The 18,898-nt window shown below is 39.5% G+C and overlaps 1 protein-coding gene across 20 annotated transcripts in view; it reads left to right on the forward strand.

The window, feature by feature from the left end:
* Positions 1-18,898, forward strand: part of ADAM22 (ADAM metallopeptidase domain 22) — a 236,042-nt gene that overhangs the window by 141,559 nt on the left and 75,585 nt on the right. For all 20 annotated transcript variants that reach the window (XM_060632418.3, XM_060632400.3, XM_081795026.1 and 17 more), the window contains exons 5-7: positions 7,477-7,559; positions 13,695-13,758; positions 15,403-15,472. In XM_060632418.3, coding sequence (XP_060488401.1) covers positions 7,477-7,559; positions 13,695-13,758; positions 15,403-15,472 — 217 coding nt within the window. The remainder of the gene's footprint in view (positions 1-7,476; positions 7,560-13,694; positions 13,759-15,402; positions 15,473-18,898) is intronic.

Here is an 18,898-nt window from a genome sequence, read left to right on the forward strand (position 1 = left end):
CACCTGGTGGAATAGATTTCAGCAGCGTGGCCACAAACAGAAGTCTGGGGAGTGCACATGCCTGGGAGGAATCTAGTATACAGTAAAGTTCAACAGCAGGGCTTCAGTTCTTGCAAAGGGGTATTGGCCAGAGCATAGCTTCTCAACCATGGCAGCATATTGGAATCATCTGGATAGATTTTAAAAATGCCAGGTCCCACCTGTAGAGATTCTAATATAACTGGTATGAAGTGAGGCTTGGTATTGTTTTAAAAGCTTCCCCTGTGATATTAATGTATGTCCAGGGCTCAGAACCACTGTGCTAGAGTGAGCAGAGATCTCACCCATAGACAAGGATGACTGGAATAAGCCCTGATCTGCAAGGCAGAAGGCTGGTCCTGGAACTGGTACCTATGGACAGGGAGAGGGCTATGACCCAGGGAGCAGAGCAGGAACACAAGGGTTTCCAGGTTGACAATTTGATCTGGTAGTGTCTCCACTGGCCATGTCCCTTTTATGGTGACCACATCATCTTTATTTTCCTGTGGTTTTCATGGATGTAGCACTGAATAACTTGCATCCTGTGAGGCCCCTTTGATCTTAATCTAACCAGGACAATTGATCACTCTGGGTTTTGTAATGCAGGCCAAAGCATCCTACTTACCAGCACCTCACCTACAAAAAGTAGTGCTGCTTTTCATGACTCTGTCCACAGTAGAACTCTCACATATTCTTGGCTCACCTTTAACCTTCCATATTATTTCTTATAAAGCCAGCTGCTCTGGGGAAAACAGGAAAAGGAGTGGAGAAGAGCTGTGGCTGTTTACGTCCTTTCTGCTTCATTAAGAATCTGCTGAGGAACTAGTGTACGATTTCAGGGAGCTCTGCAGTGAGGGGCTCTGAGGACAGGTGTGGTGTAAAGCAGTTGTTCTCAAAGTCTAGAGTGCATTGAAGTCAGCTGGCGGGTTGGCAAAAACATCCCCAGACCGTCGGATTGGATTAAGTCTAGGGTGAGGCTGAGAATTTCTTTCTTTCTTTCTTCCTTTCTTTCTTCCTTTCTTTCTTTTTCTTTCTTTCTTTCTTTCTTTCTTTCTTTCTTTCTTTCTTTCTCTTTCTTTCTTTCTTTCTTTCTTTCTCTTTCATTCATTCATTCATTCATTCATTCATTTATTTCATGTGAGAGAGAGACAGCATGAGTCGGGGAGGGACAGAGAGAAAGAAAGGAAGAATCCTAAGCAGGCTCCACGCTGTCATTGCAGAGCCTGATGTGCAGTTCGAACCCAGGAATCATGAGATCATGACCTGAGCCAAAATCAAGAGTCAGACGCCCAAATGACTAAGCCACCCAGGGGCCCCAGGAACTTGTATTTCTAACAAGTACATGTTATTGTGATGGAAACTGCTTTTTTTAAGTTTGTTTTGAGAGAGCAGGAGTAGAGTGTGAGCTGGGTGGTGGGGAGGTTGGGGCAGAGAGAGAGAGAGAGAGAGAGGGAGAATTTCAAGTAGGCTGCACACCGTCAGCATGAAGCCTGACTTAGGGCTCAAACCTGTGAACCATGAGATCATGACCTGAGCTGAAACCATGAGTTGGATGCTCAGCTGACTGAGCCACCCATGTGCCTACCTGGGGATGATTTCCTATTGGGTTGAGTATTTTTAGGTTAGTAATTCCAAATACAATATTCAAAACCACCTGGGGAACTTTTTGCAATTCTAAAAAACCTAGAGCCCTACCTCCTTGGACGTTCTGCTTCAGTAGGTCTGAGGAAAGGCCTGGGAATCATTTGGTTCACAAAGCCTATCACAGTGAGGCTTTGCTTTGGGGAATAGTTTTGGGAACCACTGCTCCTGAGCAACTGTTCTCCAGTGCAGGGCTTCTCAACCACTGCAGCTTCATTGAATCACTGAGAACATTTATAAAGTTGCTGATGCCTGGGCCCTGTCTCCAGAGATTATGGCTTAATTGATTTGGAGTATGGCCTGGGCATTGGGACTAAAAAAATTTTTTTTAATGTTTGTTTATTTTTTAGAGAGAGACAGAGCATGAGCAGGGGAGGGGTAGAAAGAGGGGGAGACACAGAATCCAAAGCAGGCTCCAGGCTCTGCCCTGTCAGCACAGACCCTGATGCGGGGCTCGAACTCACAGACCATAAAATCATGACCTGAGCTGAAGTCACACGGTTAACCGACTGAGCCACCCAGATGCCTCTAAAAATTTTTTTTTAATGTTTATTTATTTTTGAGAGAGAGAGAGAGAGAAAGAGAGAGACAGAGTCAGAGTGAAGGGGGGGGGGGGCGGGGAGGGGCAAAGAGAAGGAGACAAAGAATCCAAAGCAGGTTCCAGGCTCTGCCCTGTCAGCACAGAATGTGGTTCAGGGCTCAAACTCAGGTACCAGGAGATCATGGCCTGAGCCATGAATCAGTCGCTTAACTCAGCCACCCAGGCACCCCAATGGGATTTTAAAACCTCCCCAGGTGATTCTGATATGCAGCCAAGATTTAGAACCACTGTTCTGGTGTATTCCTATTAATCAATGCCCTGAATTGTTCGTCTTGACAATAAATTAACAGAATCCTAGCTCAAGGGGCATGATAGAATCTTTCATTGAGTAAATATTCCCCGACTGCACCTCTCACCTATTTATATAGCAGTTTACAGTGGACTTTAATTTGTTATCTCCTGGAATCCTTCGCATATGTCTGTGAATCAGTGTGGGTAGATATTATCCCCATTTTATTGATGAGGAAACTTGAGATTCACAGTTTTCTAACAGCACACTTGGAGATATAAACATAGACACCATGGTCTAGTGGGGGACATAGTAATGAGGTGGAGTACAGACCTGAAAATATATGAAAATTCGAAGAGGTTTAGGAAGAGTAATTTGTGAAGAGGAGGGATTCAGAGAAGGCTCTTTAGAGGAGGTAACTCTGGCTCCACTCCTCTTGGAACTGATGAAAGTTGCAGAATTTCCTTTGAGGGTCTGAATGGAGGGCAAATGACTGTGGCCTTGGTGCTGCGCTCCAATTGGTTCCCTTTATTGGATTTTTATAGTTTTGTAACCCAGTCTGTGTAACTTCCTTAGTGCTTTCAGTTTATCATATTTATAATAAACTGTTTCTGTTTTGAGATCTTTCTGGCTATTTAATAAAAATGTGGTTTGTCTTTGAATATTGCAAGTAAGTGATTATTTTGACTTCCTTAGAATAAAAATTACAATAAGCCTGTTGTCCAGGGGGAAGTAAACCAATGGAGCTATCATACAGTTCATTTTTATAGAGGTGGGTAATTTTTTTTAGCTATAACTATTTAATTAGCTAAAAATAAACATCTGTACTGTTATGATTGTGTTACTAAATCAAGGAGTACGAAGAAAGTTTCAATGACAGTGGATTTATTTCTGGAACAAAAGAGACTTTAAGGAATAAAGCTCTGACTGGCAGTTGGATAAAGAGCCGAACTCTATTAGGATGTGCTGCTGGCTTTTTTTCTTTTCCTACATCTGTCTTAGATTATTATTTATAATACCTACTTTCATAAAGCATCTGGTTCCTCAAGAAACTTGTATGAAGATATGGAGAACTTTTATAATTGATAATACTCGAGAAAGTTGGCTTAAGGAGTCATCTTTTTTGCAGTATACTGTTTTTATTTTCAAATGGAGTGCCTCTTTTAGGATACAAGTGTATTATTTTCAAATGGAGTGCCTCTTTTAAGATATAAGTGCAAAGATACACAATTTTATTTGCTTCTTAAAGTATTTTTTTAAATTTAAAATGCACATATTTTTTGACCTGCCAGATCCACATCTAGTAATGTGTTCTACAGACATAGTGACAGAATTGCACAAAATATGTTAAAGGATGTTTGCAATGTTGTTTATGACGACAAACAAATATGGAGATAATCTAAATGTCTGTTAGTACAGGACTATTTAAATAAATCATGGTTCACCCCTCTAATGGAATATTATGCCATCACTGGAAGAATGAGATATTGATATACAAAGATGTCGAGGTTACCTTAAAGGAAAAAAATTAAGTGGCAGAACAGTGTGCCCAGTGTACAACCCATTTGTGCACTGAAATAGATATCTGTGTATTTAGGTATTTCCTTAAATATACCATACAGACCATTCTTGATACAGCACACAAAATCTGCCAAACATGCTTACTTTTTAGGAGTCATCTATAGCCTGGACAGTGTTTATGAAGGAGATATTTTTTTTACTCTTTGTCATGTACCTCCTGAATTCTTAGAATTTTTCTGTAAGCATGTTTTAATTTTTAAATACTGGGTAAACAAAAAAAAAATACTGAATAAAAAGTTACATAAAAACTCAAAATCTATTAAATTTATTTTATGTATTTTACACTTGATCTTACCCAAAAGGCTGAGAAGCAATACTTATTTTATTTATTTTAATAATAAATTAATAATTTCAATGTAAAACTTCATTGCTTTAGTTCTTATTTTAATAACTATTGCTATCTGGTTAATAATCCCTTAAAAAATCACAACACAGAAATTAATTCTCATCAGTATTTAGAAGAATTGCATGTACCATCAGTGAAGAGCCTCAGGATAGGAATTGTAAATAGCCCAACTGAAGAGATTTTACCCCCTGTTGTTTGTGCTTCTCTTGAAGTGTCATGGAAACATTTGATAATGAGTCAACCATATTGAGCTCTTCGCTTCATTTGCAGTGTTAGGCTTTTGTGCAGATGGGTCTCAATCATATGCTGTTTTTGGATTGACTCCTATTTTTCAGAATCAGAAATTAGTGAAAGATTGTTTTCCATTATCTAATCATCTATTTAGTCCCAGTATATTGGAAGATTGTTTTAAAACATGAATTCTTTTTTTTTTTTTATGATTTACTATAACATGTTTCCAGAGTTGGCATTTTAAAGAAAACTTTAGTAGTTTATAAAAGATTTCTTATGTGCCTTTCCCTCTGACATATTTTCCCCACGTACAGTGACTTGTCAACTTCCATTGTTCCCTAATTTGATACCATAATTCTTGTGATTATCTTTTTTGTTTCTGCTTTTTTTTTAAGTTTTTTTTTTTTTTTTTTTTTATTTTGAGAGAGAGAGAGAGAGAGAGAGCACAGGGGAGGGGTAGAGAGAGAGGGAGACAGAGAACTCCAAGCAGGCCCTGCATTGTTGGCAAAGAGCCTGACACGAGGCTCGAACCCACAAACTGTGAGATCATGACATGAGCAGAAACTAAGAGCTGGATGCTCAACCAACTGAGCCACCTGTTTCTACTATCTTTATATCTGCTGTTCACTACAGTCTTAGACTTCAGAAAGAGATCTGATGGGGTTATTTAGTAACTATCCAATAGAGGGAAACATTTTTAGATAGAATTATCTCTCTATCCAGGTGACCCCATTGACTCTTGGCCCCTCTTGTCTGTTGAGTAGAAAGCTAGAGTGTTGTTGGTCCAATTAGATGTTTCCAGGAAAACAAGGTCTTTTGAAACAAAGTGAGTTCTAATTTACAATCTAATGTTATGGATAATTCACAACAGGAGATATTTTAAACTCTGTTAAATTTACTCCTAGCTCTACTCAAAAAATAAATTAAAACAAACAAAACCCCTAAAGAAGCAGCCTGGGGGAAAGGTTAGATTTTCACTAGACACCCTGCAGGTTCTAGGCCCAACTCATAAGTAGTGTAGTGGAAATGACACAGGGCTTGCATTTACACATTCACATAAAGTTTGCATCTCTACTTCGCAATTTCCCAGGTGGACAACCTTCACTCTTAAGGTTGTGACCTCCTATGTAGAACAGAGGGAGCAATATTTCTTTATAGGATTGATGTAGGGATTTAAGGTGATTGTGTATGCACATTGAATAATTGACACACAGTAATTATAACAGTAACAAGCATTTATTAAGTGCTTACTAAGTGGCAAGCATTATTCTAAGCCCTTTCTGCATTTTACCTCTTTAATGGTCTGAACACCCCTCTGAAATTGTTGCCCCCATTTGCCAGATGGCCTGTAACTTGCCTGAGGTCACACAGCCAGTAAATGAAGGAGGTGATAGCTCATGCAGTTAGCATCTACACCAAACCAGCCCTATGCAGAAAGTTGGTGTCTGTCTGTATTTCCTAGGACAGAAATACAGTCTGTGGCCTATTGGGTTATACCCCCTGCCAGGCTTATAGGTGAAGTACCCCCCTGTTCTTACCGTCCATCAAATCCAACTGCATTCCCCAGTTCATGATGCTCAGTGACTCCTTTGGAGATTTGGTGATGTCACAGGATTAGGCAGACTAGCTCGAGTGCCTATTCTCTGCCCCCTCACTGCAGCTGAGGTCCCCCAGATCCTGTAGGATTATCTCACGAGAAGCAGAAGTTACAGGCCCAGCTGCCTTCCTTGGGATTCCAGTGCAGAAAATGTCTTCAGGCTTGTTACATCCTGTGTCTTTCTGTTCTCTCCCCTCTACTTGTCAAGTACTGAATATTTGAGGTAGGATTAGTCCTAAAGTCAGACTATAAGGCAGGTAGCATTTGCCCCTTTAAACCATCCATTCTTCAAGTCCTTGATTTCATTCTTTCACATCTCAGTGGATCAGTTGAAGTAGCAGCTTTCAGCTTCTGAAGAAATAGGAGATTAGTGGGGGAATGGAAGAGGCCGTTTAGAACAATGGTTCTCAAATTTTAATGTGCATATGGATCAACAGGGGCCTTGTTAAAATGCCGATTATAATAAGTAGGTAGGTTGGGGCTGGAGTTTGAAACTGCATTTCTAACCAGCTCCTGGGGGTGTTAGTGCTGCTGGTTTCTAGACTATGCTCTGAGTGGCAGATATTTGAAGACTGAGGCACCACCCTGAGATGGCAGAGGATTTATCCTATTACCTTTTCCAGGAACGTTTAATCCAAAGAAATGAGTCTCATGGGATTTTAGTTAATGTAACCAGCTGCTAGAGGAAAGTTTGGAATTTCAAACCCCAGACAGCTTCCTGGGAAAGCCATTCATGATTGGAGAACAAAATAGTATAAATTTGTCAAGTTTTGCTATAAACACTATAAAAATAGGTATTTTCCTCTGTCAGTTTAATTTAGTGACTCTGGAATGATTTATAGTCATTTTTACTTAGCTGTATGTGGAAGAGCATCATCTTGCTGGTGCTCTAGGTTGAGTTTCTCATGACTGGGGAGATAGATGATTCAACCGATCCTCATGCAGGAGCCACAGATGTATTTCACTATCTATTTCTTTGCTCTTTCTATCATCACCTACATAAAAGGCAAGTTAAGTCAACTTTTATTTCTTCATCTTTTGATTTGGAGTTGGCTCACTTGGAGTGTTTATGAATAATTCTGTTAGAAGAGGTCTGATAGCACTAATCTGAATAACGAAATATTCTGCAGAGCTTTAGACATGGAGGTGTGGTGTGCACTGGAACCTGAGGAATGACGTGGGTGATGCTCCTGGCGATGGTGGAGGCTTATGCTCTCGGTTTCTGTTTCCAGGGAGGAGAACATTGCTACTACCAGGGCCGTGTCCGAGGAAACCCTGCTTCATTTGTTGCATTGTCAACATGCCATGGACTTCAGTAAGTGTCCCCCCAATTTTTTGTACTATCCACTCTTTCAGTCACTTATGTTCTTTATTTTTAATGCACTGTAATCAAAATTCTTATGTCAAGAAATGATTTTAAATCAGCAACGGATCTGATCTTACTTTCTTCTGAGGTTTCGAAACCAGGTAGATTTTTAAATTAGAGTTGCGGAAACAGACCAGGGTCTTTGGAGTTATGATATGACACCCTATGGTGATGTTTGAAGCATTTTCTAGTTTCATCCAAGTTGGGACAGGAGCGGTTTGCATAATGTGGGTCTCTGTTTCTCTGGGTGTTTAGACCCTTGGTACCATTCTGTCCCTACTCCTTCTTGATGCTAGTTTTTATACTTTTATGGAATAGTAGAAATTTTAGTAGGTGGAAACTCTTGACTCCTTGTACAAAGACAGTAGACTGCAAATCACCTCAAGAGCTCATGTGTTGGAGCCCATTGTTTGGCCAGAATCCCACCTAAAACCCACAGCAAGCTTGTGGGAGTGTCTGTCTGTTCTCGGAAACCTCCAAGGACTGGAGTTCATCCTTCTTCGGGGCCTTGCTTCCTTTCTCATAACCTTCATTATCAAAGAATGTTTGCTGATGTTTAACATGGGAATACATCCACTTCCTCTGTTCTGTCGCTAATGGTGACACACAGGTGGCCAGCTCTTACTTTTTTAACACCGTGTGTTTTTTGTTAACACCGTGTGAAGCTACCGTGTCACTCCTCTGCATTCTACTGAAGCTAAATCATCTCAGTTCTTCCTTGTTTTACTTTTTTTTGGATGTGGAACAAACCAGCACTTTAGTTTTGTTAAATTTTTGCTTGGAAAATTTAAAATGCATCCTGTCAGTTCCCAAGTTAGAGATCTGGCTTTTTTGTGTAGCTAGCAGTTATTGAGTGTCTGCTATGTGCCAGCCCCTGGGAAAATCGAGGCAATGAGAACATGACTCCTGTCCACAACAGCTCACAGTCCTGTGGGGGAAGCTAAAACTAGCTCAGCTTCCTACTATGGAATGAGATAGATATGTTTTCTTTGAGAGAGAAAGTAACAGAAAAATGCAAATAGAGAGTGGGCACTGGGGAATGAGGTAGTGCTTGAGGCCTCCGCAGAAATGCCATCTGAGTAGGTAGAGTGGCCCTGGAATAGGCTTTGATAGAGCCTTCCAAGAGAGAGGGCTAGGCAGACAGGTCTTAAAGAACGCTAGGAAAGAGTTCTAATGGGAAATCCAGGAAAATCGAGCTAGTCTGCCTAAGTGGTGCCTCCAGTCAGACTTGGGCAGTAGGTATGCGAGAGGCAGAAGGTAGAGACTATGAGGAACCAGAGGAATGACACCAGATGCCCAAGAGCATGGAAGACCTCTATCTGCTGATCGTTTGCTCTGAAAGACTTTTACTTACTTTGATTACAGTCTTTGACTAAAGAGACATTTTTACAAACAGGAATCCATGCCTCATACGGTCTTGGTTTTCTTATCTGTAAAAATAAATTTAAAGTCCCCTTCAGTAATAAAATTGTTACACCTCATCTCATGATGAGCACAGCTTTCTGCTAAGAGTGGTACCCTGGGCCCATCGACATTCGTGACAACAAATGTATAATAGTGATATAAAAAAGAAGAGGCTTTTTTCTACTTCTCTTCCTCTTACCATCTCAACCCAAAGTTCCCATGTAAGCATCTTGCCCAGGGCTTATTCCGCTTTGTCTTCCAGTTTTCCAAACAGCATGTTGTAAGAAGCAATGAGAAGGCGTCACTGCCTTCCAGGGACTCTGGTAGACCAGGAGCTTGCTACTAACCTTACACAGTCATTTGAAGGAGGATGGAAAAGAAACTTTAAGGAAACTTTAGTGACTATATCAGGAGTATCACTCTGAGGCAGCTTCAGTTGTTTTAACTAGCTAAAATTTACCTCTGTCGTGAGAAACTTTTCTGTTTAAAATGAAACAAAAAAAACAAACAGAAAATGCATCATGTGTCTAGGAACACTGTCAGGATTGTGTATAAGCATGTTTGGGTGTTCTTAGACCTTCGTGAGCGTGTTGGATAAATTTACTCTGGATCCATTTTGTTAATTTATTATTAATTATCCTCATGTTGATTTTACTTTCTGAAAAAATTGCTGACAAATATTTTAGAGGATATTACTAAATATTAAATAATTTATATTGTATCAATTACATTGATTTGGATATGAAATAGATTATTTCATCCATGACTCATCTTTAATAATTTACCAAGTACATACATAGATCTCTGATTTTTCTTGATTTACTGAATTCAGTTGAAGAACATGAAGGGGGGGGGAAAGATACAGATTTATATATATTTTCCATAAAGAACCAGAAAATGCACATTTTTAAAAATTTTTTAAATTTTTTAAGTTTTTATTTTTTATTTTTTTTATTTTTTTATTTTTTATTTTTATTTTTTGGAAAGCAGTCTTTATTTATTTATTTATATTTTCAATATATGAAATTTATTGTCAAATTGGTTTCCATACAACACCCAGTGCTCATCCCAAAAGATGCCCTCTTCAATACCCATCACCTACCCTACCCTCCCTCCCAACCAGGCCATCAACCCTCAGTTTGTTCTCAGTTTTTAAGAGTCTCTTATGCTTTGGCTCTCTCCCACTCTAACCTCTTTTTTTTTTTTTTTTTTTTCTTTTTTTTCCCTCCCCTTCCCCCATGGGTTTCTGTTAAGTTTCTCAGGATTGCACTTTTTTTTTTCAAATTCAGAGGACTAACAGGCAGTATTTTGGTCCTGGTATGTTTGATGTTATGACAAAATCCTGTAACTATAGGAACCTAAAAGAATGGAATCAGATGTAAGTTTATTGCCCTCTTGTGGCAATTTTTAAGAATGGCCGTTTCTTTTCAAAATCTTGTTTTGATCCAGCCTTTTAAAAAATCAGCTCTATTAGCCTATAATAAATAGGTCCTGGATGCTGGTTTTTATCAAATGTATACTCTGTGTGGACTTGATATACTTATTGGAATTTTATATAAATAAAACTGAAAGGTGTCAATCCTCAAAACAAATAAAACACATACGCTTTTTAATAGTTAAAGAGTTAGTGATGGCACATTATCATATAGGGAGCCAGAATCTTCTAGATATATATGATGTCAGAATCTGATTTCTTTACCCTGTGTATCATGTTGTTTAGATCCAATAAAGGTCACTGACTTTCACACTGGACACCAACTTAATGCAAGAGGAAATAATACCCTGGATTATTTAAACAAAACAATCTGCTTGCTGTTTAATCAGCATAGCCATGTGAATTTTGGCAAAGGGTGGTTGTTCTATACCATTTTCTGGATGGGTCTGGCCAGTTCTCAACAGGTGCAGAGAGAATGTCTGCTGTCATATTTGGTCTACTGTTTGAAAAAGGCTTCCCTCACTCTGATTCTTTAGGAGTGTATTGTCAGTAATATCTTACAAATCGCATCTGTTTATCTTCAAATTCCAAATGTGATGTCATCCAAATTCAGAAAGTGTACTTTGGTGGAAAACCTTACAGATGTGAGAGAAGCAGTTCTAAGGGTATATGAAAGCTGAGGGCATGTGGAAGATGTTACAGCAGGAATGAAAGAATTTGGATAGAGGCAGAGCTGAAAGCCATTATGATTACAGCTCAGGGAAACCAACTGATTCCATTAAGCCATCATCAAAAGATAAATACTATTATATGCTTACCAGTTTGGGTCTCATGCAGTCATTTCCACATAACACTGAGAAATGACTCCTGAAGATCACACTTTGTCCCTTCTCAGATGCCTGAATGATAAGACACATTTCTTCAGTGTCATTAGAGGTTTCATCTTAGTAGAAAGACCATGTTCTCCTAGAAGGAATGGCCATCAGGATCTCTCTGAGTGGGAGCTGAGGCCATCTGTAGCTTAAAATGCCCTCCAGAGGATTTCTCAGTTGGCTTATAGTCATCTTCAGCCTAAGAGATCAAAACCCAACTCCAGATTTATGCCCTGCTCCCTGCATCCTGCTTCCAAGGCCCATTCTGTCCTTCCTGCAGCTTTTCCTATTTGACTAAATGGCAAACCCATCTCACCAGTTGCTCAGGTCAAAACCTTGGAGTTTTCATCGACACAACTCTTTCCTGCATACTCCAATTCAAATTCATTAGTAAATCCTATTGGTGTTCTAATTTTGAAAAACTACCCCCAATTTGACCAGTTCTCACGATCTCCACCATTACCATTGTGATCTAGGTGGCTACCATTTTTTTTTCCACCTGGATAATTGCTATAATTTCCCCATTTCCTGTCCTTGCCATCCTAAAGACTATTCTAACACAGCAGTTGGAGCAATTATTTTAAAATTTAAGAGCGATCATGTTTCCCTCTGCTAACTTAAATCCACATGTCTCTCAGGATGAAAGCCAGGGCTGTTAGAAGGGCCTGCCTCATGTGGCCCCACTCTTCCTCTGATAATCATTTCAGAGCCCTCCTCACACCCACCCTACTCCAGCCACACTGCATCCTTGATGTTCCTGGAGCACACTTAGGGCTCGATGCTCTTTGCACAGATATCCTCCCTTCCTTTATTTCAGATCTTCTCTAGAAAGCCTTTCTCTGAGACTCTATGTAAATCAACAGTCTTCTCTCTTTGGTCTCTACACCCAGTCCTCTAGCACAATTTATTGTCCTTAACCTGCTTTATTTTCCTCCCTAGAATTTTTTACCACCATATATATATCTATATATATGTATATATATATATAGATATATCTAGATATATATATAGTATAGTATATAGTATATATAGGTATATATATATAATATATATAAATATATATAGTATATAGTATATATAGGTATATATATAGTATATATAAATATATATAGTATAGTATATAGTATATATATAGTATATATAAATATATATAGTATAGTATATAGTATATATATAGTATATATATATATACTATATATATATCTATGTCTATATATCTATATCTATCTATGTCTATATATATATACTTGTTGATTATACATTTTTTGTCTGTCTTCCCTACAATGCACATGAGCACCATGAGGGCAGAAAAATCATCTGTTTTGTCCACTATGGTACCCCCAGCACTTAGAGCAGTGTATTGTAGGTGCTCTATAAGTGTGTGCTGAATGAGTGAATGGATGAAGAGGTAGCCAACTGCAGATAGGCAGTTCAGGAACCAATCTGCCTGGGCTCTCTCTGTTCCCACCTCTGATCTTCCTGGTTATGTAATGTGGTCAGGTTACTTCATCTCTTTGAGCTTTGGTTTCATTTCTTGTAAAATGAGTATAGGCAAACGTATAAGTGTGCCTCCCTCATACATTTGTGGAACCGATTCAAATGAGTGTCAAGTTTTTAGCTCATGGTAAATTGTTGAAATGCATCATCTCTTGTTACCAGAGAATGTTTCAGGTGTGTGGTAGATAGGCAATTCTCAGTGTAGTCCCTGACAACCTGCGTCAGAACCACCTGGGATTTGTTTAAAATGCAGCTTCCTGGGCCTTAGCCAAGAAATCTGAGGGAGGCCCTGAAAGTTTTACAATTTTACAAGCTCTCCAGGTGACTATTTGCATATAAAGTTTTAAAATTACGTGTTGGAGGGAGGAATAATGGACCACAGTTAAAGAATGATAATCCTGAACCTGAGAAGGGTCAGGATGAGGAGACCCTGCTGTTTATGGGGAGTCAGAGGAATGGGCCTTTCCCTTTAGGTGTGTGTGTGTGTGTGTGTGTGTGTGTGTGTGTGTGTGTTTACCCTCATGTGATGTGGTGCAGTGTGTATGTGTATGTGGGGTGTGGTATTGGGAGGTTTGTGGGGTATGGTGTGTGGTATGTAGTATGTAATCTGTATGTGCTGTGTATGTGTGGTATGTGGGGGTATATGTGGGGTGTGTGTGTGTGTGGTGTGTGGTAAGCAGGGTGTGTGTGGTGTGGTATATGGGGAATGTGTGTGTGTCTGTGTGTCTATGGTATGTGGTGTGTAACTGGCGATGATGGGTGGGACTGGGAAGTGAGTGTTGAGAAGTGAATTCATCCTTCGGCAGCTGTTGATTTTAAAATGATCTTGTTCTGAGGCAAGATGGCTATGCCTGATTATTTTCTTGTCCTTGGCAGTGGAATGTTCTATGATGGGAACCACACCTATTTCATTGAACCAGAAGAGAATGACACCTCCCAAGTAAGTGCTCCTGTTTCTTGTGGCCAATGTAAAAATTTATATTGGGGGCTTTCCCTCTTCCCTTTTCCCCCTTTTTTTTTTTGTCTCTATTTTCATATTTTTAGAGTCAGGATATAATTGAATATTGAATAAGTCAAAACCGCAAGTGTTTTTTAAAGTCTGTCTCTTTCTCTAGATACTGGAAATACTTTCCTTCTCAGGTGTTCTGAAGCCTCCATTTTTGTTCTAACTCCACCATAATGTGCTGTGATTTGTCTTAGTTTGCTCAGGCAGTCATCATAAGAGAGTGGGTGTCTTGAACAACAGAAATTTATTTTCTCACAGTTGTGGTGGCTGGAAGTCCAAGATCAAGGTGCCGGCAGGGTCCATGTCTGTCGAGGGCTCTCCCCTTCAATTGGGATGGCTTCCTTCTTACTCTGTGTTCACATGGCAGAGAGAGAGAGAGAGAGAGAGAGAGAGTGCTTTGGTGTTTCCTCTTCCTGTAAGGACCCCAGCCCCACCCTTGAAACCTGTTTTAACCTTCAGTATCTTCTCCTAGGCCCAATCTCCAAATACAGTCACATTAGGAGTTAGGGCTTAAACATATGAATTTGGCAGGGTGGGGATGGACACAATCATTCAGTCTGTTACACACCAACTCAATAGATGCATGATTTTCCACCTCATTTTCTTTTCTGGATTTCAGATTTTTCTCTATTGCCTATTGTCTGTAAGGCCTTGTGCTGGTGAAATGTAGAGAAATCTGTTTTATTAATTTCTCCTTCATTTTAGTCGAAACAATTCATTTTCCAAAAAAACTAGAAGAGGGTTGAGTTAATATTATAGACTGCAGAGAAAGATAATACACTTCCATTCTAGCTCTGTGCGCAGAAACATTCTTCATTGTGTCGTGCAACAGTGTTCAAACACTTAAGTAATTTCTAAAAATATACACTGTGTTGCCACCCATAAAGGGAAGCTATTTGTATTGTATTTTGTTTTCTGGGTGCCTATTACTGGCTGTCATATCACTTCACCTGGCCAGGTGATGTTTTTATGGCAGTTATCATGAAACTTGACTGTTTATGACATTCTGGGTTTTTTTAATGGAAAGAAGCCAGAAGTAGTTACTTGAATGTTCATTAATTTTTCTTAGATGGAACAGGACTTTTTGTCTGTTGGTTTGTCACAGAACTTTGTATGACATTTGAATTTTGGAGCAAGGTCCATTTGGGCATCTGCTTACACCAGTCATCCTACTCCCCAATACCGGAAGAGTGTTAGCCCTGCAGTCTTTGCCTAGCAAAACTCTCTGACTCTGAAAGTGGGGCAGGGATCCACAGAAAGAAACTAGTTATAAAAAGCATTAGCCCATTTTCCCAGATGTCTTACTTCTCCTTGGGGGAATAGGTTCATTCATTTATTTTCCATTACTGCAGGCTTTGGCCTCTGTGTCTGCAGAGGCATTTTGTTTCTAATATGATATTTCTCTGGTGCAGGGGGAATCCAGGCGGGGGAGGGTTGCACAGTGGCTCATTGCCTTTCCAAATCCAGGAGGGCACATAGTCATGCTTCTTTTAGGGGTCTCTGCTTCTTCAGCTCTCATTGCCTGAGGCTGGGGATAAGTGGTTGCATGTGCTCAATCTCTGTTGTTTGTTATTGCAGGAGGATTTCCATTTTCATTCGGTTTACAAATCCAGACTGTTTGAATTTCCCTTGGATGATCTTCCATCTGGTATGGTATTCATATTATGACTTTAAAAAAAGTCAGGCTTAATAATTCATTTGAATGCTTTAGAGCTAATCTGTATGTGAAATGTCCTTAGCACATGACTGCTCATAACAGTTTGAGAGAGAAAGTGACATGAGGTCAAGTGACATCAAGAAGGAGAATAAAATGCAAACTGACCTCATGTTTGTAGTGGATGAGTTTGGAAAGATACAGCTTGAGCACATTGGAGGAAGACTTTTTAAAATGGCAACAATCACAGTAGTGTCTCTGAAAGGAGAAATAATGTTAGAGCAAAAATTGGTCTGCGTGGACAAAATACAGAAAAATTCACTTTCAGTGAGATACTGATTTTATAAACATACGGATGGACTTGTAATCATTTCCCCATTTGTTGTTTTCCTCCTCTCTTTTTGCCCCAGCGTTTTCAGAAGGCACGATTATAGACTAATGCTTTTTATTATTATGTGTTTTTGTGAAAAGTCTCTCCATCTCACGTGTGTTTGTTTGCAGGCCCATTTATTTATACGTGTTGGCTTGAGATGATCCAAATCTTTGCATGACAAGCAGGGCAGAGTACTCCTACTTTGGCCTCGTTAGTCGAGCAGCGATTATACAGAATACATTTGTCTTTGGATGTACTGGATTCCTTGATTTTCTTTTCAAGACAGAGCATGCTCTGAATACCTGGGGTGGAGACGCTTCCTTTCTTAGTGGGCCCTGCCTATGGTTACAGAACCTTCGGATTTTTAATCTCATTTTTATCTTCGTTACAGCGCTGTGAGATTGATTTTATCATTTACATTTTATAGATGAAGAAATGGGCTCATCTAGCTTGTCTTTTCCTGGGCCCACAGCTAGTCGGGGGCTGAGCGGGGTTTTGGATTGTGCCACTATGAGAATGTGTGCTGGGAGAGAGGCAGCGGGGAAATGGAAGAATTATCCAACCAAGAGCATGTCCTAAACTGCTGCTTAGGAAAACCACTTAAAAGTGTACATTGTTGGGGTGCCTGGTTGGCCTAGTTGTAAGAACATGCAGCTCTTGATCTCGGGGTCATGAGGTCAAGCCCCATATTGGGTGTAGATATTACTTAAATAAATAAAAACTTAAAAAAATAAAAAGTTTTGGGATGCCTGGGTGGCTTACTTGGTTAAGCGTCCGACTTGATTTTGGCTCCGGCCATGATCTCACGGTGTCTGGAATCGAGCCCCATGTCAGGCTCTATGATGACAGCATGGATCCTGCTTAGGATTCTGTCTCTCTCTCTCTCTGTCTCTGCCCCTCTCCTGCCTTGTGTGCTCTCGCTTGCTCTCTCTCAAAATAAATTAAAAAATAAATACTTTTTAAGACGTTAATATTGTCTCCTTATTAGAAAATGAGATGAGTGTTTGCTAATGTCCCTTCTCTGAAATAGATTTGTGACTCCTTGATCTTCTGCACTTCTTCTGCCCTGCTGCCAAAGGGCTAGGGGATCCATTTTATAGATTTCACAATTTAAAAAAATGTGCAAATAGGCATATAGATGCTCTTACTTTACATAGATACTTGAGGCTATTCCTTCGGTTACCTTGTGAAACCATTTACAATCCCTGTGATGGGAAGAAAGTAAATCATGACAGTCTGTCTGAGAATAAAGCTACAACCTAATAGGTCTTACTGGAAGTAATAAACATTAATTAATATTTAAAGTAATAAATAAAGATCCCCCTAAGGACTCTACTGTAGGCTTGCTGTGATACAATCTTCCAGTTTTGTTTTGTTTCTTAAACTTTGTTCAGGGTTTCTATTCTATAAAACTTTTTAAAGATGACTTGGCACTTTTGCTGTCATTAACAATAATTTTGAATGTGTTCTTCCCCAAGTCAGGTCTGTCTCCCTTAGTTTCTGGTTTTCTTTTCCCGTCAGAAGTTGGCACTGTCAGTTTTAAGAGTGTTATTTGTCTTTCTAGATACTTGGATTTATTATGACAAATTAGAAAAAAAGAAAGAAAGAAAGAAAGAAATGTCAAAACTGCAATTTTTGTGAAATAAGCTCATGTGGAAGCTTTTTTACTTTAGATTTAATGAAGTTTTCCTGGGTCATGACTTATCAGTACCTTTGTCTTGCTGTGCATGATGCATGTCTCTGAGACAGAATGTGGTCAGGTGTCCCCCAGACTTGTTTCACTGTGGACCCTTTTGTTTTACATGACCCATCTCTCAGGACTAGTGTCCCTAAGAAAACATTTGGGAAAGGTTTATTTACTTCCTATGGACCCCTTATCACAGTCTGTTTTAAAAATTAGTACAGTGAGGGGTGCCTGGGTGGCTCAGTCGGTTGAGTGTCCGACTTCGGCTCAGGTCATGATCTTGCCGTCTGTGAGTTTGAGCCCCGCGTCGGGCTCTGTGCTGACAGCTCAGAGCCTGGAGCCTGCTTCAGATTCTGTGTCCCACTCTCTCTCTGCCCCTCCCCTGCTCATGTCTGTCTCTCTCTGTCAAAAATAAAATAAACATTAAAAAAAATTTTTTTTAAATAAAAATTAGTGCAATGAAGTGTGTAAATCTCGAATACCTTTAAATGAGTTTTGGTACATATGTACTCCCTTGGTGAGATTTGGCACATTTCTGTTATCCCAGTACCTTCCTTTGTACCGCATCCCAGTCAGTGGCTCCCACTTCTGCAGTCCCTTTTGTGGCTTTTTTTTTTTTTTTTTTTTTGCTGTAGATTAGTTTATCCTGATTTAGATCTTCATGCATTGTGTCTTGTGTCCAGCTTCTTTTGCTTAGCATATGCCTATGAGATTAATGTCAGAGGTAGCAACAGTTTGTCTTCATCTTTTTAAATTACTGAGTACGTTCTGTTGTTTGAAGATAACACAGAGTTTTATCCATTCTGTGGATGGACATTTGGGTTGTTTCCACTTTTTGGCTAGTCTGAATAAAATAACTATAAATATTCTTATAAAAATCTCTTTGGTGGACACATGTTTACATTTCTTCTGTAATTAATTACCTGGCGGTGGTATTACCGAGTCACAGCGTAGTTGTATGTTTAACCATACAATGGTGTATTCCTCTCAAACTTCGGAGTGCATCAGAGTACCTCATGGCAGCTTGTTAAACACAGACTCCTGGCCGCATATCTAGAGGGTTTTTCCAAGCCACTTAATTGAGATATGATTGGCATTAAAGGAAAGCTGTACATAATTAATGTATACAGTTTGACGAGTTTGGAGGTAAATGTGGACGCATGAAGTCATCACTGTAATCTATGTTGTAAACATACCGATTAGCTCCAGCAGTTTGTTTTCACCCTCTTTATTATTGTTGTTGGTGTTATTATTATTGTTAGTAGTAGTAGTAGTGGTAAGAATACAACACAAGATCTACACTGTTAGCAAAATTTTAAGTATACTGAATATAGTATTGTTAACTCTGGGCACTGTGCTGTAC

The sequence above is a fragment of the Panthera onca genome, chromosome A2 (assembly GCF_046562875.1).
Source record: "Panthera onca isolate mPanOnc1 chromosome A2, mPanOnc1 haplotype 2, whole genome shotgun sequence".
Lineage (NCBI taxonomy): Eukaryota > Metazoa > Chordata > Mammalia > Carnivora > Felidae > Panthera > Panthera onca.